Source organism: Oryctolagus cuniculus, chromosome 13 (genome assembly GCF_964237555.1).
Source record: "Oryctolagus cuniculus chromosome 13, mOryCun1.1, whole genome shotgun sequence".
NCBI classification, from domain to species: domain Eukaryota; kingdom Metazoa; phylum Chordata; class Mammalia; order Lagomorpha; family Leporidae; genus Oryctolagus; species Oryctolagus cuniculus.
This window is the reverse complement of record NC_091444.1, coordinates 43,529,851-43,555,855: the sequence shown is the minus strand read 5'-3', so window position 1 is coordinate 43,555,855 and position 26,005 is coordinate 43,529,851. Positions and strand designations below refer to the sequence as shown.

At 42.4% G+C, this 26,005-nt stretch overlaps 1 protein-coding gene across 2 annotated transcripts in view; it reads left to right on the top strand.

The window, feature by feature from the left end:
- Positions 1-26,005, top strand: part of ST8SIA6 (ST8 alpha-N-acetyl-neuraminide alpha-2,8-sialyltransferase 6) — a 170,035-nt gene that overhangs the window by 65,177 nt on the left and 78,853 nt on the right. For both annotated transcript variants that reach the window (XM_051820615.2, XM_002717418.5), the window contains exon 3: positions 1,160-1,249. In XM_051820615.2, the coding sequence (XP_051676575.1) occupies positions 1,160-1,249 (90 nt within the window). The remainder of the gene's footprint in view (positions 1-1,159; positions 1,250-26,005) is intronic.

Below are 26,005 nucleotides of genomic sequence, written 5' to 3'. Positions count from 1 at the left end.
AGGGATCACACAAATAAGACTAGTGTCTGCAAATACTAACTGATAGAATCAAAAAGGGAGAGAATGATCCAACATGGGAAGTGGGATACACAGTAGACTCATAGAATGGCAGATGTCCTAAACAGCATTCTGGCCTGAGAATCAGCCCTTAAGGCATTCGGATCTGGCTGAAGAGCCCATGAGAGTATTTTAGGCATGGAAAGCCAAGTATCTTTTTCCCTAACTAAATTGAAAGGGACCATGTTTGTTTCTCCACCTGTTTATCCCAATCATCCTGTACCTGGCCAGGTTAGGTCATCAGCAAAATGCCTTTAAGATGATTAAATAAATGCATTAACAGTTGTCAGAGTTGTATGTATGTATGTATGTATGTGTGTGTGTGTATGTGTGTGTATATATATATATATATATATATATATATATATAATGTCTAGGGAAAGTGATAGTTAAATTTTTTAGCACTCCCTCCCATAGTGCCCAGTGCTTCGCTTTGCCTTCTCTTAGTGTGCATATCGCAGGAGCATAATACCCTGAGGGCACACCAACCATCCTCATTGGGAGGTAGTATGCAGAAGTGTGTGCCTGGACTGGTTAAGTAACATGAATTGCCCAGGAGGCTTGCTGGGCAGCCCAACTCCATAACCCATGCCCTTAAACTGCCTTTTGATTTAGATTTGTTTGCATCCGATTTTCTGGGTTGAGGAAGCATTAGCAGGTGCTTACAGAATGGGGATGATAATAATGAAAGGCAGGTTTACCTTGTGTTCCTCATGGAGAGAAGTATTGATCTCCTGTGTTTGCATACTTTTCACCGGAGGTAACATCTTTGGAAAATAAAGGCTATTTACAAACATAGTCATTAAAACTGTTCAATAACTTGTTCGTTGTAAGTTCTAACCTCAAAATATGAAAATTTGGTAACACAGAGTCTCCAATACAGAACTCTTCTGTTTGGCTTTATAGGGTGTTTCTTTTTTTAATTTAGACCTGTCAGAGGTGAAAATATCAATTTCCTTTTCCATGGAGAAATCCAATAATGGAATGAAAATCAGACTTCATTTGGACACCTATTTTATCAATTAAATCTGATCTTTGTTAACAATATCTTATAAGCTCTCATTTTAAATCCCCCCTTTTTTTAATCTTTTTCATGAAACAGCACAGATCTGAAAGAGGAGTCCCTGCAGCTGTCAGAGAAATGCACAAAGCTGCACTATGGCTTTAAGGCTTTACCGAACCAAACCAAAGGGTGAGTTCTATTCAGTGCATGTAATTTAACTTTAAAATAAGTGTTTTGTATTCAAAATGTTTTGCAGCATCTTTGAAATCATTTGCAAAATCAGATAGTTTTTGTTCTAAAGGCTTTGACCGGTTGGGCTCGGAGAAGTTCCTGTCGGTGAGGGGGTGGACAGGGTGGAAACCAGGAGAGCCTGACAGTGGGACTCAACATATCTGTCTCTCAGTCCACATTTATTAGAAATGTATTTAGGGGCAGGCATTTGGCATAGTGGTTTAGATGCCCTTTGGGGCACCCACATCTCATGTCAGAGTTTCTCCTGTGAGTCCTGGCTCCTCTGCTTCCTGTCCAGCTTCCTGCTAATGTGCATCCTGGAAGGCAGCAGGAATGGCTCAAGTGTGGAGAGCACTGCCGCTCAGGACTGACACCTGGGTTGAGTTCTGGGCTCCTGGCTGCCTCCTAGCCCAGCCCTGGCTACTGCAAGTATCTGGGGAGTGAACCAGCAGATAGATCTCTCTCTGTGTTTCTATACCTTTCAAATAAATCAAAATAAAGTTTTAAAATTTATGATGTGATTTTACCTGCTAAACTTCTTTCATAGGCCTCTTGGTCCTTTAGAAAATTCAGATCATGTTCTGGACCTGTCCTGCAAAAGTGTACCCTTGGACAACAATACACTTACAATTTTTGAAGGCTAATGGACTTACCTCAGTCCCAGCTGTGATGCCCCCTGCCCCCCCGCCCCAACACGTCTCCCAGGCCTGCTTATGATCCTGTATATTAGAGAGTACATGACATTCTCTCCTGCATCTTGGGGAATGGAAAGTCTAAAATCTGCATGTTTCATACTTGGAAGAGGCACTATTGGTCTGATGCTGATGTGTTTTGCTTGGACCTGGAAGAAGAACGTACCAGTGTTGGCTGAAGGAAGTGTTTGTGTGTGGGGGTGAGAAGATGGGGAGGACATGCAATTGCCTGTAATTTCTCTCAAAGGAAGTACAGTTGGCCCTGCTTGATTTTGAGTTTTGCATCCATGTATTTAATCAGCCAAGGATTGAGCATATTTGAAAAATGTTTGTTTCTAGTGGCCATGTATACTTTTTTGTTGTTATTATTACTTTAATATAACAATATAATAACTATTTTTATAGCAGTTACATTGTGGTGGGTATTTTAAGAAATCTAGAGATGATTTAAAGCAAACAGGAGGGCATGTGTAGGTTAGTTGCAAATATTACACCATTGAGCACAGTGGACTTGAGCATCCTCAGATTTCAGTGTTCATGAGGAGGCCTCAGCTGGTCCCCTGAGGATGCTGAGAGCCTGTACCTGAGTGCCCTTTGCTGCATGCTTGCCTGACAAGGGCAGAGATGGTATCAGAGGTGCACTCATTTCCTCATGCCGGTCCTGTGCAAGCAAGCTCCAGGGGTTTCCCCCTTCCATCCATATTTTCTTTCTCTTCCTAAGAATCTGTCTTTCCTTATCTCTCCTTCTCTCCCTTCCTCCCTCCCTCCCTCTCTCTCTCTCTCTCTCTCTCTCTCTCTCTCTCACACACACACACACACACACACACACATACACTGCTTGTGGGAGGAAGAAGTTAAACCCTATGATCCCATCCCTAGGGGCATGGGAGGTTGCCCTGGGGGCAAAGACATGAAGATAGATAACTTGATCTGACCTGATTTGCAACAGAACCACTAGGTAGACTTATGAAACATATTTGTGTGGAGGATGAGACATTTTTCATTGACTGTCCCCAGCAGGCTGATCCTTGGCTGAAGTAGTACTTCTAGTTAGTGGAGCTGGGATCCAGAGGAGGGCTCCCTGGAGAATGGCAGGTGCACTGGGCAACTTCCTGGGTATGTAAGGAAAATCTTCCCTGTTAAAATGTTCCTATGTCATAATGGGTAAAGCCTCCACCTGGGATGTCGGCATCCCGTTGGAGCGTTGGTTCACGTCCTGCCTGTTCCACTTCCTGTCCACCTCCCTGCTGGTGCATCTGGGAAAGCAGCAGAGAATGGCCAAAGTGCCTGCGTCCCTACACCCACCGGGCAGACCTGGAAGAAGCTCCTGGCTTCGGCCTGGCCTATCCCTGGTCATTGCAACCATTTGAAGGAGTAAACCAGAGGATAGAAGACCACTGTCTCTTTCTCTGTGTCTCCCTCTCTCTCTCTAACTCTGCCTTTCAAATAAATACATAAATAAATATCTTAAACAGAGATATCTCTGAGGAGTGAGGAAACCCGTGGACTTCACTTAGAAACCTGATTATAATCTGGGCCATGTTCAGTGTGGGAAAACAGGACTAGGGAACCCCTCCTTGATGTCCCAAGTCTCTGTGCTTTGAGGGTCTTTACTTCCAGGATCCTTTAAGTTGTTAGAAAACCTTGATACTGAGTCAGAACTCTGATTTTAGTTAATCTGTGTTGATAATTCAGTCCTGTACGTTAACTTGCCATATTATAGAAAGATGGCCCTATTAAAATTTTTGTTATCTTTCCTTCAGAGAAAGGTACTTCCTTCTTTGATGACCCATTCTTTCCACTGGGATCTCACCCGTGGAGATCTTTCATTTAGGTTTTTTTTTTTTTCCCCCAGAGTGTCTTGGCTTTCCATGCCTGAAATACTCTCATGGGCATTTCAGCCGGATCCGCATGCCTTAAGGGCTGATTATGAGGCCAGAGTGCTGTTTAGGACATTTGCCATTCTATGGGTCTGCTGTGTATCTCACTTCCCATGTTGGATCATTCTCTCCCTTTTTGATTCTATCAGCTAGTATTTGCAGACACTAGTCTTGTTTATGTGATCCCTTTGGTTCTTAGTCCTATCATTATGATCAATTGTGAACAGAAATTGATCACTGGGACTAGTGAGATGGCATTGGTACATGCCACCTCGATGGGATTGAATTCGAATCCCCTGGTATGTTTCTAACTCTACGGTTTGAGGTAAGTCAGCTTGAGCATGTCCCGAATTGTACATCTCTTCCCTCTCTTATTCCCAGTCTTATATTTAACAGCGATCACTTTTCAGTTAAGTTTCAGCACTTAAGAAGAATTGTCTATTGATTACAGTATTCAACCAAAAGTATTAAGTAGAACAAACAAACAAAAATACTAAGAGGGATAACATATTAAGCTGCTCATCAACAGTCAGGGTGAGGGCTGATCAAGTCACCGTTTCTCATAGTGTTCATTTCACTTTAACAGTTTTCCTTTTTGGTGCTCAGTTAGTTGTCACCTATCAAGGAGAACAAGTGATATTTGTCCCTTTGGGATTGGCTTATTTCACTCAGCATAATGTTTTCCAAATTCCTAACAGGGGTCAGTTTTCAGTTAAAATTTAAACACCTAAGAATAATTGTGTGTTAATTACAGAGTTCAACCAATGGTACTAGAACAACAACAACAAAAATACTAAAATGGATAAAGTATTACATTGTACATCAACCGTGAGGACAAGAGCTGATCAAGTCACTGTTTCTCATAGTGTCCATTTCACTTCAACAAGTTTCCCCTTTGGTGCTCAGTTAGTTGTTGCCGATCAGGGAGAACATATGATATTTGTCCCTTTGGGACTGGCTTAATTCACTCAGCGTGATATTTTCCAAATTCCTCCATTTTGTTGCAAATGACCGGGTTTCGTTGTTTTTGACTGCTGTATAGTATTCTATAGAGTACATGTCCCATAATTTCTTTATCCAGTCTACTGTTGATGGGCATTTGGGTTGGTTCCAGGTCTTAGCTGTTGTGAATTGAGCTGCAATAAATATTAATGTGCAGACTGCTTTTTTTGTTTGCCAATTTAATTTCCTTTGGGTAAATTCCAAGGAGTGGGATGGATGGGTTGAATGGTAGGGTTATATTCAGGTTTCTGAGGAATCTCCAGACTGACTTCCATAGTGGCTTAACCAGTTTGCATTCCCACCAACAGTGGGTTAGTGTCCCTTTTTCCCCACATCCACTCCAGCATCTGTTGTTGGTAGATTTCTGAATGTGAGCCATTCTAACCGGGGTGAGGTGAAACCTCATTGTGGTTTTGATTTGCATTTCCCTGATTGCTAGTGACCTTGAACATTTTTTCATGTGCCTGTTGGCCATTTGGATTTCCTCTTTTGAAAAATGTCTATTGAGGTCCTTGGCCCATCTCTTAAGTGGGTTGTTTGTTTTGATCTTGTGGAGTGTTGCTCCCCCTCTTCGCGGAGGAACGACACAGGACCCTGCGCTGTTCTTTTGTCTGCTTGGCCCTTCCCGGGTTTGCTGCTGGTTCTTCCCGGGTTGGCTGCCTTTTACCATGGCCTTGTCTAAATATGATCAGAGTCAGTGAACTCAGGGGGCTTCCATAGCCTTTGCAGCTCATGACAAGAGCCTAGGGTGATTACTGATGCCGTAAACAAGAGTGTCAATTTGTTAAGTCAACAACAGGAGTCACTGTGCACTTACTCCTCATGTAGGATCTTTGTCCTTAGTGTGCTGTACATTGAGATTTAATGCTATAACGAGTACTCAAACAGTATATTTCACTTTGTGTTTCTATGGGGGTGCAAACTGTTGAAATCTTTACTTAATGTATACTAAACTGATCTTCTGTAAAAAAAAAAAAAAAAGAAATTATCAATTCCCAACTTGACTCTCACTGGGATTAAACATGACAATAGGTCTGATCTGATTTCATCATCATTTAAAAAATCATCTATTATTTTTCACTTTATGTTTCTGTGTGGGAGCAAACTGTTGAAATCTTTACTTAATGTATACTAAACTGATCTTCTGTATATTAAGATAATCGAAAATGAATCTTGATGTGAATGGAAGGGGGGAGGGAGTGGGAAAGGGGAGGATTGTGGGTGGGAGGGACGGTATGGGGGGGAAGCCATTGTAATCCATAAGCTGCACTTTGGAAATTTATATTCATTAAATAAAAGTTAAAAAAATTTTTTTGTTATCTTTTCCTTAAAGTCCAACTCATGAAGCCTCAACTTGCTAGAGGAATTCTCTGTGCCTTGTGTTTTCCATTTGCTGCATCTGATCTGCTTCCACCCCTCTTGATTCTGCACTATGGTTTTGTCTTTGTCTTTGTGTGGAAGTTGGCCTATGTGGACATAGTAGGCCCTGGGCTCTTGTGCTAAGGTCCCCCCCCCCCCCCCGCCATGGGGGAGCTGAAGAAAGAGATCAGAAAGAGAGGAGGGAAAGGAAGCTCTCTCTTTGCGGTGTTGTTGCAGATTAGTGACCTCCTTGACCAAAGGAAGGTGCTGCATTGCTTAACTGAAGGCCATGATTTATATTGTTTTTCTCTTGTTCTCGTTCTCTTTTCATGCCCTCCACTGGATTCTCCAATTAGGGATAGGGTGTTCACAGTTCTCTGATATTGTACTTGGAGTTCCCTATATCCTGTCCAGACCTTTGCAAAAGTCCTTTCTTTCCTTTTTTTTTTTAAGTTTTAATTATTTATTTGAAAGGCAGAGTTAGAGACACCCCCCCACACACACACACCCACCACAGAGAGAGAGAGATATATAGAGAGAGAAGGAGGGAGGGAGAGAGAGGTCTTCCATATACTGATTCAGTACCCACATGGCCAGTGAGCCCAAGCTGGGCCAGGCCAAAGCCAGGAGCCTGGAACTCCATCTGGCTCTCCCACATGATGCTCTCCCACTTGATACTGAGTCAGAACTCAGTATACTCAAGCACTTGTTCCATCTTCTACTGCTTTCCCAGGTGCATTAACAAAGAGCTGGATCAGAAGTGGAGCAGCCAGGACTCAAATCTGGCACTCATATGGAATGACTGCACCACAGCACCAGCCCCTCTAAGCCTTTCCTAGATTACACAATTTGAATGGGCCATAGTTAATACCAAGACTCCCAAATTACTGTAGAATGGGTGGGGCAAACACTTTTGCAAATTCTCCCCTCACATGATGAATTCACTAGGTTCTAGGGTGTACTGATAGTTGGTCACACATCATAGATGGCACTTCACATCGTTTTGATGGTGTTGGCACTGTTATTTGTTGCTTGTTTGGTCTATAGGTGTTCCAAGACTCTTTCTGAAACTTTCCCTGAGGAACTCAAATTCCAAACTTTTTTTGCAGGACCCTTCACACATCAGACAAAGGGCACATGGAAAGTAGAACTGAGAAGAATTGGTTCTGCTCCACCTACCTTGTGGAAAGCTGGTTATTCCTTTCCCAACATGTATATCAATCTGAGAAACTTGTCTTTCACTTACTTTACCTCTCATTGACATTAACCATTTCTGCACCCCAAAGTGACAGTAGACTTCAGCGTAAGAATGACCAATAATCTGTCCACTGTGAAAAAAACCCATGAGTCAGCATAGGGAAACAGTTCTGTAATCCTGGAAGGTGTCTTCTTCAAGGCAGAGAATTTACAGCTGCTTTGTGTGCATCAGCAGGGTGGTCAGCTGCACTATGCTAATAACACCTGTGCATTTGCTTTTGTGTTTGCTCTCTCACTTCTCTTCTGTTGTTTTATACGTGGCCCTTCCATCCTTTCTCAGCTATTCTTTAGGGGGATGTCTTTTCCATTATGCACACAACTTTCAGCTCGCTCATATAATTAGCTTGCATCGGTATTCTGTTCTGCAGAGGTCTGGAGAGAGCAGCCGTGAATTGCCCATTGTTATGAAAGTGTTATTTTGCACTCAGGAGACTAATTTTTTCAGTTGTATTGTCTATTGTCAGGAAGTGTGCATTCGGTAACTAGTGCTATTATAGATTTACAGGGGACAATAGGGAAAGCCATTCAGTGTATGGTGATAAAAAAGTAATTTCATTTTCTTAGAAATAATTATTTAGCCCTATTTTTGTCATGGTCTGTTAAAGACTTGGAATTTTCTCTTTCTTCAGTCAATTTGTCCTGTTCAGGTTGCTAAAATAGAATTTAGGAAGATGGAATTATAAGGGGAGGGAAATGGTGTTCTTTTTCTCCCCTTAGTCTTGACTACATGTATTTTTGAATAAAAGAAAATTGAACAGCTGCCATTAGGAGAACCAGTGGGATAGGGTGTTAAATATCATGATTCTTTATTTCCTGTTTTTTTTTTTTAAAGCTTAATTTATTTCAAAAGCAGAGTTTTGGGGGAGGGAGATACACACATAGAAAGAGATCTCCTATCTGCTTGCTCACTCCCCAAATGACCCCAGTAGCCGGGACTGAGCCAGGATGAAGCCAGTAGCCAGCAACTCCATCCAGGACTCCCATATGGGTGGCAGGGACCCAAGTACTCGGACCATTTTCTGCTGCTTATCAGAGGCATTGGCAGGGATCTGGATCAAAAGTAGAATAGCTGGCATTAGAATTGGCACTCATATGGGATACTGGCATTGCAACCAGTGGCTTAACCCATGGTGCTAAAATGCTGGCCCCTAGTTTAAAATTGTGAGTTCCAAAGAGGTTGTCATCATGTCTTGTTCACAGTTCTATACCTTGGTGTCTATCAGAGGGACTCAGCATGCAGTTGGTTGCTCAGTAAAAAATTTGTTGCGTAAGTGAAGAAATGAATGTATTTCTTAGATCTTAAGAGCATTTTCTGCACCGTCTCTAGTTTTTTTGTGTTAAAAATTATCCATAAATCTGGCCAGCGCCACGGCTCACTAGGCTAATCCTCCACCTAGCGGCGCCGGCACACCGGGTTCTAGTCCCGGTCAGGGCGCCGGATTCTGTCCCGGTTGCCCCTCTTCCAGGCCAGCTCTCTGCTGTGGCCCGGGAGTGCAGTGGAGGATGGTCCAAGTACTTGCACCCTGCACCCCATGGGAGACCAGGATAAGTACCTGGCTCCTGCCTTCGGATCGGCCTGGTGTGGCAGCCATTGGAGGGTGAACCAACGGTAAAGGAAGACCTTTCTCTCTGTCTCTCTCTCTCTCACTGTCCACTCTGCCTGTAAAAAAAAAAAAAAATCCATAAATCCTTGAACTTCTAACTCTTTTTTGAACCCAATTTCAACTTTGTTGACTCTTCCTCTTACTTTGAGTCTATAATTTTCTTACCTCATCTTGTTCCACTGAATGTTTCTCTAGGTTTCTCTAGACCAATCCTTTTTGCTAGGTTATCTTCTGGATCAAATATTTTACTGTATTAAAAATGTGATATAGCTATCTTATCACTGCTGGTTTGTTCATTTTTCAGTATGGCAAACTTATTATTTGTAATCTTTTCTGTTTATATTTTAGATAAGTGGCTATATAGATTTCCAAGCTGTCCATCTTAGCCCTCATTGCTTCAGACAAATGAAGTAATTTTTCTAAGAGCACAAACTTCAGAGGTGCTGACCCAGGAAATGAACTATTTTCTCCTCTTGCATTTTTCTGCTTCTGTTGCTGAGCTTTCTCTTTCTCATGTTCCACTTGCATTGTCCCCAGAATCCCAGATCCCCAGAAAATGTGTGGTTCTGTTTGTTCAGTTTTCATTATTTGGTCAGAGTAAATGAACATCTCTAAGAAAATCTCCTGAAACTCAGTGTCTTCACACACAGTTTCACTCACTCTCATCCATTGTTCAATACTCCTTCTTGATCGGGCAGATCTCCCAGGTGGCTGTCCCCTGAATATGGTTGGTGACATTCTGGCTCCTTCCATCTTACGATGCAGCCATTTACGATAGGTGACCCCCAGGCTTGCTGCTGGAAGGAAGTGATAAAGAGAAAGCCTGTACACCCCGCAGCCTGGAAGGGACTTAACCACCTACGCGTTGTAGTCACATTCCACCAGCTTGCTCTGGCCCTTCTAGATGTCGGCGGAGGGCGGGACATGGTGACTGGTGCTGCTGATGGAGCTGGAAAGAGTTCATATGGTATTGGTGTCAACAGTGTAGTGCCTGAGCTGGCATGCAGCCACAACTGTATGCAGTGGAAATGGAGCACTAGTCAGTGGTGGTAAGCCAGACATCTCTGCCACCTGTATACTAAAGACCTCTACCAGCCTGATCACTCCGTGGATTATAGACCCCTCAGATATCTCTTCAAAGGAGAAAGAAATATTCTTTTAAACGTCAGCAATCTTGTATATCTTTTTTTTTTTTTTTTTGACAGGCAGAGTGGACAGTGAGAGAGAGAGACAGAGAGAAAGGTCTTCTTTTGCTGTTGGTTCACCCTCCAATGGCCACCGCGGCTGGCGCGCTGTGGCCGGCGCACTCACTGATCTGAAGGCAGGAGCCAGGTGCTTCTCCTGGTCTCCCATGCGGTGCAGGGCCCAAGTACTTGGGCCATCCTCCGCTGCCTTCCTGGGCCACAGCAGAGAGCTGGCCTGGAAGAGGGGCAACCGGGACAGAATCCGGCACCCCGACTGGGACTAGAACCCGGTGTGCTGGTGCCGCTAGGTGGAGAATTAGTCTATTGAGCCGCGGCGCCGGCCTTGTATATCTTTTGAACGTGAGGAATTTAAATAGCATTGTTAGTAAAAGAAGAGCACTGGTTTGAGTCCTGGCTGCTCTGCTTCTGATCCAGTTCCCTGCTAATGCATCTGGGAAAGCAATGGAAGATGGCCTGAGTACTTGGGCCCTGATACCCCTGTAAGGGACCCAGATGGAGTACCAGGCTTTTGGCTTCTGCCTGGCTGAAGTGGTTTGGGTAGTGATCCAGTGGGTGGAAGATCTCTCTTTGTCTCTCCCTGTCTTTCTAAATCTGCCTTTGAATACATGAATAAATCTTTTTAAAAAGATAAAAATGCTCAGAATTAAGATTTGTGTAGATCTGCCTTGCATAGATCAAGTGTGGCTTGAACCACACACTACCTGATGAATGTGTATGTTTCATGTGCATCATGTTACATTACAGAATCTTCTGAAAGGTAGCCTCTTGATGGGACAGCATTAAGATGCTGGCTAGAAGGCCCCATTTTGCAGGGTGAACCACAACATGAACTGAAGACTGGCCCTGAATATTCTTCACTCTTTGTTATCCTGCAGAGAACAACATGACCTGAATTGCTGCTTGAAAAGGAGAGGTGTAAATTATGGCAGATCAAACGTCAAACAGCCCCACGGTGTGCATATCACTTGACAACCTGCTAACAGAGCAAAGATTCCTCCTAAATTTCAAGTTGTCTGTCAGGAAGAAGGATTTTTAGTCATATACAGGCTTTCCTTGTCCTAGGGTGATATATGACTTGCTTCTATTCAGCTGTTCATCTATACTGCATTAATTGCTTCTTAAAGTGATGTAGCACTTCCTACTGCTCGCCTCTGACCTCTTCACTTGTCCTTTTGGTCAGCTCTTAAAGGCTCCAAAATCTAGCACTCCTCTGTTCATTGGTGGAGAGGAATAAGCTAGAAATATGAAGTTGACACCGAACAACTGTTTGTATCATCATGATATATTCTTATTTATTTATTTATTTGAAAGGTGGAGTTACAGAGGCAGAGAGGGAGAAAAGGAGAAAGAGAGGGAGAGACAGAGGGAAGGAGGGAGGGAGGAAGTAAGTCTTCAATACACTGGTTCACTCCCCAAATGATAGCAACGGCTGAAGCTGGACCGATCTGAAGCCAGGAGCCTGGAGCTTCTTCCAGGTCTTTCCACACAGGTGCAGAGGCCCAAGGACTTGGGCCGTCTTCTACTGTTTTCCCAGGCCATAGCAGAGAGCTGGATCGGAAGTGGAGCAGCCAAGACTCGAACCGGCGTCTGTATGGGATGCTGGCACTGCAGGCAGCGGCTTTACCCAGTACACCACAGCACTGGCCCAGAGATACATTCTTTTTTTATAATTTTTTTTTTTTTGACAGGCAGAGTTAGACAGTGAGAGAGAGACAGAGAGAAAGGTCTTCCTTCTGTTGGTTCACTCCCTTAATGGCCGCTATGGCCGGCGCTGCCCCGATCCGAAGCCAGGAGCTGGGTGCTTCCTCCCAGTCTCCCATGCAGGTACAGGGACCCAAGCACTTGGGCCATCCTCCACTGCCCTCCCGGGCCAAAGCAGAGCGCTGGACTGGAAAAGGAACAACAGGGACTAGAACTGGCACCTCAACCGGGACTAGAACCTGGAGTGCTGGAACCGCAGGTGGAGGATTAGCCTAGTGAGCCACGGTGCCAGCCCCTGAGATACATTCTTAATGTTTTAGAGAATTTCCTTTGGTACCCAAAGCAGTGGCTGTGTTTGCTGATATTTTAAGTTGGGAGACTGATAAAGTCAATATTGAACCCATGATAGTGTCTTTGAAGCATCTTTTGCAGTCAACACTAGATGAACGTTGTACCAAATCTATTAAAAGGTGGTTTAATAATACAGTACATGAGAAATAAACAATTACAATCTAAGAACTTGAAGGGGATTGCCTCTTCAGTTCTCCTAATCCATATACATTTTTTTTTGTTTTTACTGAGCATGTATGACTTTTTTTTAAAACAGTCAAATTCCCACAGCTTAATGATAAGAAATGGGATTCTGATTTGTTCAAAGTCAGCAACCTATTAGTGGAGGACAAGGAATTTAAAAATTGTTTTTTAATATATGTGTGTGTTTGTGTGTGTGTGATTATTGATGTCAAAAGATTATCACTGGGCCATTGTGGTAGCACAGCAGGTAAAGCTGCTACCTGCAGTGCTGGCATCCCACATGGGCACTGGTTTGAGTCCTGGCTGCTCCACTTCCAGTCCAGCTCTCTGCTATGACCTGGGAAATCAGTAGAAGATGACCCGAGTCCTTGGGCCCCTGCAGCCACGTGGGAGACCTGGAAGAAGCTCCAGGCTCCTGGCTTTGGATCTGCCCAGCTCTGGGTGTTGCAGCCATCTGGGGAGTGAACCAGCAGATGAAAGACCTTTCTTTATCTCTGCCTGCCTCTGCCTCTCTGTAACTCTGCCTTTCAAATAAATAAATAAATCTTAAAAAACAAAAAACAAAAAACAAAAAAAAACGAGGGGCCAGCATTGTGGCAAGCTGCCACTGGGAGAGTGAATCAGCAGATGGAAGACCTTTCTCTCTCTTTCTGCCTCTGCCTCTCTGTAACTCTGCCTTTCAAATAAATAAATAAATAAATAAATAAATAAATAAATAAATCTTTTTTAAAATTACCAATGTACTGCTAATCTGAATTCCTTAATTAATACTTGGTATGAATTAGTATTCTTTTTATAATGCTGAAGGTTGAAATAGTCTATTACCTTATTATAATTATCAAAACAAACTGAATTCCTTAGAGGAAAATTGAAACACTGGATTTCTAGTGTTTCATGTTTATGATGTTGACTATGGCTTCATATCAGACTTCCTCATATTCAGGGATTTTAAAAAATTCATGGAAAATGGAATTAAAAGATAAATTTATGTTGGTACAAAAATTTTTGAAGTCCATGTGTATGTGGGCTCTTTAATAAGTTCATGGAAAATGTGTTATGAGAAAGTATGCATGGCTTTAAAAAATTTTTTTGCACCAATTTAAACTTGCCTTTCAATTCCATGAATTTTCTAAAGTCCGTTTGTACTTCTTCAAATAACTGATCATCTTAAAGAAACTTTTAATGGGAAGATCATAGCAGTAAAAGTGGTCAAACTTATTTAAAGTCATTGAGACTAATTGGAATTATTTCCAGTTTTAGAAGTGGTACATGGAGAAGGAACAGCGAATCTGTTACTGTTTTCAAAGTCTTCAAATATAATGGGTAGTGGCGAAGGTATGGTTTACTTGAGACTGGTGATAGCTGTACCTTCAAGATGACCCCAGGTGTCTTTCCTCATGGTATTTGTATACTTCTGTAGTATCTGCCACACTGCAGGGGGCTGCCTTGTGTAACCAAGAGGATGGTGCAGCAATAAGGATGTGTGGCCTTGAAGCCTGAGTCCTAAAAGACTTGGTGAGTCCTGCCATGCTGTCTCTTGGATTTCTTGCTCTGGTGGAGGCCAGCTGTCATGTTAAGTCATAGAATGGTCCACATGGAGAGAAACTGAGGCCTTCTCTCAAGAGTCAGCACCAGCTTGTCAGCTATATGAGTGACCCACTTGGAAGCAGATCCCTCAGCACTGACCAGCATCTTTTGCAACCTGACAGATACGGGGCCAGAAGCATCCAGGCATGCTGCTCATGAATTCCTGATGTGTGCAATAAAGTTTATTGTTGCTTAAAGCTACTGGGTTTTGGAGTAAATTGTTACATAGTCATAGATATCTAGCTAATTGCTTAATTCATAATCCTTTTACAGTATTATATTTTGTTATAAGAACTATTATTACTATGATTATCAGTAGTGGTATTGACAACTACCATTGTCTTCTAGATAATTTAAATGTATCTATACTCTTTGAAGTATTTCTTCAGTGGTGGTGTTATTACTATTATTATTTACTTAATTATTTTTGCACCAGAATAAACGTATCTTTTGATTCCATTTTCCGCGAACTTTTTGAAGTAGTCATATATACATAACAGAATTCTATTTGTATGTGAACTGTATAATATAATTTTTTTGACAGGCAGAGTGGACAGTGAGAGAGACAGAGAGAAAGGTCTTCCTTTGCCGTTGGTTCACCCTCCAATGGCCGCTGCGGCTGGCGCGCTGCAGCCGGCGCACCACACTGATCCAAAGGCAGGAGCCAGGTACTTATCCTGGTCTCCCATGGGGTGCAGGGCCCAAGCACTTGGGCCACCCTCCACTGCACTTCCCTGGCCACAGCAGAGAGCTGACCTGGAAGAGGGGCAACCGGGACAGAATCCGACACCCTGACCGGGACTAGAACCCGGTGTGCCGGCGCCGCAAGACGGAGGATTTGTCTAGTGAGCCGCGGCACCGGCCTGTATAATATAATTTTAAACTTTGCCATTTTTATACATGTTAAATCAAGTATTTAGTTGTGTCATTTACTCATATCAATTTTCTTTTTTCCCCACCTAATTATCAGATATTGAAACATATTTCTTTGAAATTCCAGTTTTCCTTCAATATGTTCCTATGCATTTCAAAGATATGTGATTAAATGTGAAGGTTTATGGGACTTTTCTCATCCTTGAGAATAGGTTTTATAAAACATAAAATATCAATTGTTCTTTTATAGCACTGTGGTATTCTATTCTATTTCATTGAGTATTGCTATTTATAATGCCCATTTTAATACTATACTTTTATTTTTTAAAAATCACATATAAATTTATTTATAAAAATAACTTTAAAATATACATGTAGTTTCTATACTTTTTATTTATATTTTTATTTTTTTAAAGATTTATTTATTTATTTGAAAGTAAGAGTTACACACAGAGAGAGAGAGAGAGAGAGAGAAAGAGGTCTTCCATCCAATGGTTCACTCCCCAATTGGCCATAATGGCCGGAGCTGTGCCGATCCGTAGCCAGGAGCCAGGAGCTTCTTCCAGGTCTCCCACACGGGTGCAGGGGCCCAAGGGCTTGGCCATCTTCTACTGCTTTCCCAGGCCATAGCAGAGAGCTGGATTGGAAGTGGAGCAGCTGGGACTAGAACCAGTGCCCATATGGGATGCTGGCAGTTCAGGCCAGGGTGTTAACCTGCTGCACCACAGCGCCAGCCCCAGAATGTCTCTTTTAAATGGTGTCTTTCATTGAACAAAGGCTTCTTCCTAAAGTTGTATCTTTGGATGCTATTTTGATTGGCTACTTTGGCTTTAGCTTCAGCTGGACACTGAGGTGTCTCTCCATATCTTCCTTTACTGTTAATTATGGCAGTAGCAGCAGACATGTTTAAGGTTCCTCTGAGTCCTGGCAGTGGGTGCAGCTGGTGTTTTAACAGTGCCAAGTCCAAGCCCAAGGCATGTAGGAATGGCCTCTTGAGCTCACTAAACCAGGTGGACTCATTAAGGAGAGTGCTCTGGAGTGTGAGTCCTGGACAGTGTGTGATGCCAATCATACCCATCCTCCAAAGCTGTAGCAGGTACAGGTCATAATGGGACCAGTGTCCAGGACCCCCACCAAAACCAAGACAGGTATAGAAAGGATCTACCATGAGACTGGTGTCTATACCAGTGTGTACCACCCAGTCACACCCACCACAGTGAAGCCAGCCAAAGCTGGGGTTGGCTTGGATTGGGAGACAGCAGGAGCAGTGTTCGGATAAGTGTGAGTGACCAATCTTACCATGAAAGCCAGGATGGGCTCAAGCCATAGTGAGGCTAGTAGCTGAGGTACTCACCTAAGTAGGAGCAGGATCAGAGAGGGAGCCACAGCAGGGTTGGTCCTGGTCTGAGGCAGGTGTGTGCTTCCTGGGAGAGAAGGAATGTAGGGGGACAGTCCCAACTTTGCAGAGGCAAGACCAACATTCCAGGGTCTTGGGAGCAGGACTTACTCTGGTGTGCCAAACTACCTTTTCCGTATAGTGCAAGACACTGCTTGGGGCCGGCACTGTGACCTAGAAGGTTAAGCCTTCACCTGCAGTGCCAGTATCCCATATTGGCACTGGTTCGAGTCTCAGCTGCTCCACTTCCCACTCAGCTCCCTGCTGATATATCTGGGAAAAGCAGTGGAAGGTGGCCCAAGTGCTGGGACCCTGCACCCATGCGGGAGACCCAGAAGATGCTCCTGGATCCTGGCTTCAGATCGACCCAGCCCCATCTGTAGTGGCCATCTGGGGAGTGAACCAGTGGATGGAAGATCTCTTTCCTTCTCTCTCTGTAACTCTAGCTTTTATACACACACACACACACACACACACACACACACATATATACATATACATATACATATACATATACATATACATATTTAAAGATACTGCTTGACAGGCCGGCGCCGCGACTCACTAGGCTAATCCTCTGCCTAGCAGCGCCGGCACACCGGGTTCTAGTCCCGGTTGGGGCGCCGGATTCTGTCCCGGTTGCCCCTCTTCCAGGCCAGCTCTCTGCTGTGGCCAGGGAGTGCAGTGGAGGATGGCCCAGGTGCTTGGGCCCTGCACCCCATGGGAGACCAGGAAAAGCACCTGTCTCCTGGCTCCTGCCATCGGATCAGCGCGGTGCGCCGGCCGCAGTGGCCATTGGAGGGTGAACCAACGGCAAAGGAAGACCTTTCTCTCTGTCTCTCTCTCTCTCACTGTCCACTCTGCCTGTCAAAAAAAAAAAAAGATACTGCTTAACCAAAGATGATGGGTTTGGTGAGTTTGGTGTTGCTGCGGAGTCTAGCAGTGACTTCTCAAGGTGTAATGCAATATTTGTGGGATTCCAGGGTTGGAGATGTGCAGGGGTTTCTATGTACTAGGGCAGAATGGATTCTGATAGTATCTTCTTCCCCAAGATGGCAATCACTGCCACATCGAGTGCTTTAGGGGTTGAACAGGAGACGGTGTACATTCCTTCTCTGAAACAAAACCACAAGTGTATTCCAGGTAGTTTCCCTTCCAAAGCTGCAAGCCTGTGATAATTGTGGATCCTTCCTATGGCTAAAGTTGCTGATGTCGTGTTCCTGGAGATGGGGTCTGCTGGGCCTCTCCCATTTACTCTGTGCTCAGTATTGAAGATTTCCCTCTGGACATGGGACCAGGTCACAGTTGCCAGGAGGTTTTGTTTCTCTATTTTACTTGTAACCCAGGTTTCTGTGTTCTGTAGGGTTCTCTTGTCTCCCTTGTGGACTTCCAGTGTTCTCTTCCTGGCACTCACCTGGAAATGAAAGAATTTATTGTTATTTAAGTTTTCTGCAGAAGAGACAAATGCTGGGTGCCTCTATTTGACCATCTTGAAGCTTAATTTTTATTATTTTAATTTCACAAGTGAGAGAAATGAGCTCTGAGGGTTGAAGTGGCTTGTAGAACATCAGACAGTTAAAAATGGTAGAGTCAGGAATTGGATGAAATTCTGACAGTTCTCTTTTCACTACTCCATGGTATCATTCTTAATGAGAACAAAATTATAATTCACAATTCATGTGAAGTTACTGACAAGTGATCCATGGCCAAAACACTATACATTTGCCTCATTTTTTTAGGTATTTTACTTGAGTAGAAGTTACTGTAATTGCAACTTGGTGATTGATCTACATGCCTTCTGTTGGTAAGATCATAGCTGGTAGCTAGTTATTATTATAGTAAATATAATATCTGAAACCTTTTATGTTCTAGTCATATCTTAGATTTTAATGTCAGAAACCCATAGTAGCTATGACTATAACACTATGACAAGTGCAGACAGCGTTATTCTCAATTGTCAACACGGAGGTATACCTTATTCTCACTGGGGAGGTTCCTTCCTTCCTTCCTTCCTTCCTTCCTTCCTTCCTTCCTTCCGTCCTTCCTTGCTTCCTTCCTTCCTTCCTTCCTTCCTTTCTTCCTTTCTACAGGCAGAGTTAGACAGTGAGAGAGACAGAGAGAAAGGTCTTCCTTCCATTGGTTCACCCCACAAATGGCCACTACAGCCGGCACGCTGCACCAATCCGAAGCCAGGAGCCAGGTGCTTCCTCCTGGTCTCCCATGTGGGTGCAGGGCCCAAGCACTTGGGCCATCCTCCACTGCCTTCCTGGGCCACAGCAGAGAGCTGGACTGGAAGAGAAGCAACCGGGACAGAATCCAGCGCCCCAGCCAGGACTAGAACCCAGAGACTGTGGCGCCACAGGTGGAGGATTAGCCTAGTGAGCCACAGTGCTGGCCTGGGGAGGTTTTTCGAAGTATGCATGGTTGAAAACAGAATGGGAACTCTTACATAAAGGTATTATTTCTACTTTTAACAGTGCACTTATATTGAAAGAGTCAAATATTTAAGCAAAAATTTACAACAAATTGGCTTCTTCTCATTCTTTTTTAAGCAATTTTAATTTTAATTTATTTTTATTTTTATGTATCTCATAAATACATTAGGAATGTAGTAATTCTTGCCACCGTACCTGCCCTCCCATCTACTCCCTCCCCCTCTTCCTCTTGCCTCTCTTGTTTAGTCTGAGAAAGAAAAAGAAAGAATGGAATAAAAAAACCTGAGAGACCTGTTCCTCAACAGTCTAGACAAGGGCTGCTCCATGTTATTGCTTCTGGAAGGTGATTTCATTTATTTTTTCTCTCTTCTTCTTTTCCCTTCCTCCACATTCTTTACTTTTAGAAACTTAATTCTCTTTAAAGAAGAACCAAAGGATGATATACCTTTTGTGGGCTCTTAGACATAATTATAACTTATGAGACATAATAATATCTTCCATTTAATGCACTAAAAGGAAGTGATTCTTGAGAACAAACTTTACTATTAAGTCTCATGGTACAACTCTTTGGGGACAGAAATCCTGCATGGGAAGTTAGTGCAGTGACTCTTGTTTATTTAACAAATAATACTCTTATGTATGACATTAGTGATCTTCCAAGGCTCTTGACATGAGTTGCCACGGCTATGTAAGCCTTTTGGATCCACTAGTTCAACAAGGCCATAAGCAAAGTGGAAGTTCTCTCCTCCGTTCAAGAAAAGTACATCCTTCTCTGATAGCTACTTCTTTCCACTGGGGTCTCACCCACAGGGGTCCTTTATGTAGGACATTTTTTGCCAGAACATCTTGGCTTTCCTTGCATGAAATGCTCTCCCTGGGCTTTCTAGCCAGACCAGAGTGCCTTAAGGGCTGATTGTGAGGTTGGAGTGCTACTTAAAGTGATTGTCATTCTATGAGTCTGCTGTATAGACTGCTTCCCATGTTGGAGCCTGCACTCCTTTTTAATTCTGTTGTTTCCAAACACTTGGGACTATTTAACTTTAACACTTGATCCTATCTGTATGGTCACTTTACCACTTAAGCCTATCCATTTGATCTTTATAACACTTAAGCTGCTATTTTTATCAGCCAGCTTAAGGAATTTTGGGGTCTTACTTTAAGCTGTATCCTTAGAACTAAGTCCATAGGAAAGTATGTAGGTATATACTGCTTTGCAGTTATGAACTTCATACATTTCACAATTACAACTTTAGGATCTTGGCAATTCTTCCCACTGTGCCTGCCCTCTCACCCACACTCCCAACCCCCTTCCTCTTCCCTTTTTCTCCTAATTCATAACTGTAGATTCCTCCCCATCTCTCCTCATTTTTGACACTGAGATGTCCTATAGTACAATCCTCAGGCCTCATTTCTCTTCATTCCCAGTGCTCTAGTACCTTTAGTCTGACGGATTTAAATACCACCTACATACTGCTGAACTCTTTATATCTTCCATATGAGCCTCTCCCCAGATTTGTGTGTACATTTGTCCAGTTGGAATTTTCCTGGGATGGCTAGAAGGGATCTCAAACCTCTCTGATCTCATACTGATTTCCCCCTAAACTTTGCACTCTAGCAGTGTTCTGCATTTCAGTGAATGGCACAATAAATAGTTGCTCAGGCCTAAAACCTTGGTGTTATCTTTAATCCCTCTATTTTTATCTATATCATATCTAACCTGTCATTAAATATTACTGTCAACCTTCAAATCAGATTCAGAAAGCTGACAATTTCTTACAATCTCTACCACTTCCACTCTGGTCCAAGCCACCTTCAGCCCTCTTCTGGGTGTGACCAAAATCTCTTAATTGTTCTCCCAACCCTACCTCTTGCTCTCTTACAGGCTATCTTAATAAATTAAGCAGAGGGAAGGATCTCATTTTTGTAAGATCAGATAACTTCTCTGTTTTTCAATTTCACTAAAAATAAAATACCAAGTCATTGTATTGGTCTACAAAGTCCTTACAAGTGCTCCTCAAACACATGTGTAATGTATCTGCCAATAACAGAGGAAGTGGGGAGGAGTGAAGCTGTGTTGTGCTGAGGAAATGACTAGAAATGACCAAGTAATATTTATAATTGGATTGGTAACATTAACAGATACTTAGCAATAAAATCACAAAGAGGAAATAGATCTATACAGCAGTAATGTTTCTATATATCACTGCAATTTGGCTAGTACAATTTTGAAGTTGATTCTGATATTAAGACATATGTAGTGTATTGTACAGCAGCCACTTAAATAGTTAAAAAAATTATTAAACACATTAAAGTGCTACAATTGAAAAATCTTACTTAGATCAAAAGAAAGCCATAAAGAAGTGATAGAGAAACAAAACAGACATGAAATATACAGCAAACAAAAAGTAAAGTAGCAGACACAAATATATATCAAATACCAGCATTTAGGGGTGGCACTGTGGCCCTGGCATCCCATATAGGCACAATTTGTGACCCAGCTGCTGTACTTCTGATCTAGTTCCCTGCTAATGGCCTGAGAAAAGCAGTGGAAGAAGGCCCAAGTGTTGGAGCCCCTGCACAAGTGTGGAAGACCTGGATGAAGCTCCTGGCTCCAGCCTGGCACAGCCCTATCCATGAACCAGTGGATGGAAAATCTGTCTCTATCACTCTGTAGGCCTGACTTTCAAATAAATAAATAAATCTTTAAAAAAATTAAATATGAACACATTGTATTACCCAACCAAAAGCCAGGGAATGTCAGACTGTGTTAAAATATCATGATTCAGGGCCGGCACTGTGATGTTGTGGGTTAACCTACTGCCTGCGATACGGGAATCCCATGTGGGCACCAGTTCTGACTGCTTCATTTCCAATCCAGCTCCCTGTTAATGTGCCTGGGAAAGCAGCGGAGGATGGCCCAGGTGCTTGGACCCCTGAACCCATATGAGAGACCCAGAAGAAGCTCCTGGCTTCTGGCTTCAGATCAGCCAATCTCTAGTCTTTGTGGCCATTTGTGGAGTGCATCAGCTGATGGAAGATCTTTATCTCTTTCTGCAACTCTGCCTTTCAAATAAATAAATAAATCTTAAAAATCACGATCCACATCTGTATTAAATATAGGACATACAATTTAGACTTGAAAATAAAATAGATTGAGAGTAAAAGGTTGGAAAAAGATATATCATGCAAACAGTAACTAGAATAAAGCTAGAGAGGCTGTGCTAATATTGACAAAATACTTTTATAGCAAAATGTTTAGACAAATCTATAATGGCAGAAGGGAGAATCCATCAGAAATATATAACAATTATAAACATACATGCCTCTATTAATAAAACACAAAAATATGTACATCAAAGAATGAGAGAGATAAAAATACTTCAACAATAATGGAGTCTTCAATACTCCTCTTTCACTAGTGGCTAGAATGCCTAGAAAGAAGTTCAACAAGGAAGTAAGATGAATAAAACGATAAAACAATTAGGACTTAATAGATATCTATGAGCACGTAACCCAACAACAAGAGAATATATCTTCTTATCAAATGCACACAAAACTTTCTCCAGGATACCTCACATAAAACAGCAATAACAGGGGCTGGCGCTGTGGTATAGTGGGCAAAGCTGCAGCCTGCAGTGCCAGCATCCCATATGGGCATCGGTTCAAGTCTCAGCTGCTCCTCTTATGATCCAGCTCTCTGGTTTGGCCTGGGAAAGCAGTAGAAGATGGCTCAAGTACTTGGGCACCTGTACCTGCGTGGGATACCTAGAAGAAGCTCCTGGCTCCTCCTGGCTGCAGATTGGCCCAGCCCTGGCCGTTGCAGCCAACTGTGGAGTGAACCAGTGGATGGAAGACTTCTCTCTCTGCCTCTGCCTCTCTCTAACTCTGCCTTTCAAATAAATAAAATAACAGCACCACCACCAACAATAAATCATCAAATTTAGAAGGATAGAAATAATACAAAGTGTATTATCTGATTGCAATAGAGTGAAACTAAAAATCATAGTAGAAAAAGAATTTGGGAAATTGAATAACACACTTCTAAATATCCAATGCATCCAAGGAGAAATCAGAAAATATTTTCAGGTGAGTGAAAATGAAGATAAAACATTACCAACGTTGGGGTGCATGTGTTGATAACCAAAGAATATATGATTTTTTTTGAGGTGATGGTTTTCTAAAATTGACTGTGGTCATGATTGAATATATTTTTCAAAAACTTGTTGAATAGTACACTTAAAATGGGTATGTTGTATGGTATGTAAATTATACATCCAACTGTTTACTATGCCTACGAATCACCATGAGATTTTGTTTTACTACAGATTCTGGTTTTGTAGTTCCTAAGATTCTGCTTTGCTGATGCCAATCTATGTGATGTCAGAACTGCTAGGCAGAGGTCCACGCTTTCATTAGCAAGGCCTATAGCATCAGATTTCTCAATGCCTTTTTGTTTTAAATAAAAGATTTTATCTTATTTACTTGAAAGTAAGTGAGAGAGAGAGAGAGATCTTCCATCTGTTGGTTCACTTCCCAAATGGCCATAATGGCCAGGGCTGGACCAGACCAAGGACAGGAGCCAGGAGCCAGGAGCTAGGAGCTTTTTTCCGGGTTTCCCACATGGGTGGTAGGGGCCCAAGGACTTGGGCCATCCTCTGTTGCTTTCCCAGGCACATTAGCAGGGAACTGAATCAGAAATGGAGCAGCCAGCACTTGAAACAGTGCCCATATGGGATGCTGGTGCTACAGGTGGCGGCTTCACCTGCTACGCAGCAACACTGGCCCCTCTCAATGCCTTTTGATCTCATCTCCTGCCTCCTTCATAGGTGGATTCATGAGTAACATCTCATGGGTGGACTCCAGCCACCTGAGCATCTTGTTGCTCCTAAACACATCATGTGTGCTGACTTCAGTCTTTGCAGTTGCCATTCCCTTTACCTAGAGTATTCTTCCTGTGCCCCCAACTCCCATAAGTGCACAACTTAATCAGCTCCTTCAAATCTTTTCTCAATTACTACCTTTAGTGAGGGCTTTCCTAGCCACTGTACATAAATTACAACTTTATTCCACATACTTTCTCTCCCTATTGTCCTGCTTTGTTTTTCTTCATATTGTGTACTATAAATATCTAGTTCTTCAATATACCATTAATTCATGCATTATTTTGGTTTATTATCGTTCTCCTGCTATGGTATGGACTTCATGAGAACATGGATTTTTAGTATTTTATTGACTATAGAATTGGTGCCTAGAACACTAGGTTACATAGCAAATGCCCAATCAATATTTGTTGAATAAATGCATGACGATAAAAGGTGAAGTGCTGTAGGTGTATGTAACAGGCATAGGGATTGTAAGGAAAGGGAGAATGGAAGGATCAGTTCTGTCTGTGTGAGCCAGAAAAAATTTTTTTTAACTTTTATTTAATGAATATAAATTTCCAAAGTACGATTTATGGATTACAATGGCTTCCCCCCCATACCGTCCCTCCCACCCACTACCCTCCCCTTTCCCACTCCCTCTCCCCTTCCATTCACATCAAGATTCATTTTCGATTATCTTAATATACAGAAGATCAGCTTAGTATACATTAAGTAAGGATTTCAACAGTTTGCTCTCACACAGAAACATAAAGTGAAAAATAATAGATGATTTTTTTTAAGTGATGATGAAATCAGATCAGACCTATTGTCATGTTTAATCCCAGTGAGAGTCAAGTTGGGAGTTGATAATTTCTTTTTTTTTTTTTTTTTTTTTTTACAGAGGATCAGTTTAGTATACATTAAGTAAAGATTTCAACAGTTTGCACCCCCATGAAAACACAAAGTGAAATATATTGTTTGAGTACTCGTTATAGCATTAAATCTCAATACACAGCACATTAAGGACAGAGATCCTACATGAGGAGTAAGTGCACAGTGACTCCTGTTGTTGACTTTACCAATTGACACTCCTGTCTATGGCATCAGTAGTCTCCCTATGCTCCGGTCATGAGTTTCCAAGGCTATGGAAGCCCTCTGACTTCTCCGATTCTTATCTTGTTTAGACAAGGTCATAGTCAAAGTGGAGGTTCTCTCCTCCCTTCAGAGAAAGGTACCTCCTTCTTTGAAGACCTGTTCTTTCCACTGGGATCTCACTCGCAGAGATCTTTTGCCAGAGTGTCTTGGCTTTCCATGCCTGAAATACTCTCATGGGCTTTTCAGCCAGATCCGAATGCCTTTAGGGCTGATTCTGAGGCCAGAGTGCTATTTAGGACATCTGCCATTCTATGAGTCTGCTGAGTATCTCACTTCCCATGTCGGATCACTCTCCCCTTTATTTATTCCATCAGTTAGTGTTAGCAGGTACTAGACTTGTTTATGTGCTCCCTTTGACTCTTAGTCCTTTCATTATGATCAATTGTGAACTGAAATTGATCACTTGGAATAGTGAGATGGCATTGGTACATGCCACCTTGATGGGATTGAATTGGAATCCCCTGGTATGTTTTTAACTCTACCATTTGGGGCAAGTCAGCTTGAGCATGTCCCAAATTATACATCTCTTCCCTCTCTTATTCCGACTCTTATGTTTAACAGGGATCACATTTCAGTTAATTTTTAACACTTAAGAGTAACTGTGTATTAATTACAGAATTAAACCAGTCATATTAAGTAGAACAGACAAAAAAACTACTAAGAGGGATAATGTATTAAGTTGTTCATTAACAGTCAGGGCTATGCTGATCAAGTCACTGTTTCCCATAGTGTCCGTTTCACTTCAGGAGGTTTCCTTTTTGGTGTTCAGTCAGTTGTCACCGATCAGGGAGAACATATGGTATTTGTCCCTTTGGGACTGGCTTATTTCACTCAGCATGATGTGTTCCAGATTCCTCCATGTTGTTGCAAATGACTGGATTTCGTTGTTTCTTACTGCGGTATAGTATTCTAAAGAGTACATATCCCATAATTTCTTTATCCAGTCTACCATTGATGGGCATTTAGGTCGGTTCCAGGTCTTAGCTATTGTGAATTGAGCTGCAATAAACATTAGGCTGCAGACCGCTTTTTTGTTTGCCAATTTAAATTCCTTTGGGTAAATTCCAAGGAGTGGGATGGCTGGGTCGAATGGTAGGGTTATTTTCAGGTTTCTGAGGAATCTCCAGACTGACTTCCATAGTGGCTTGACCAGTTTGCATTCCCACCAACAG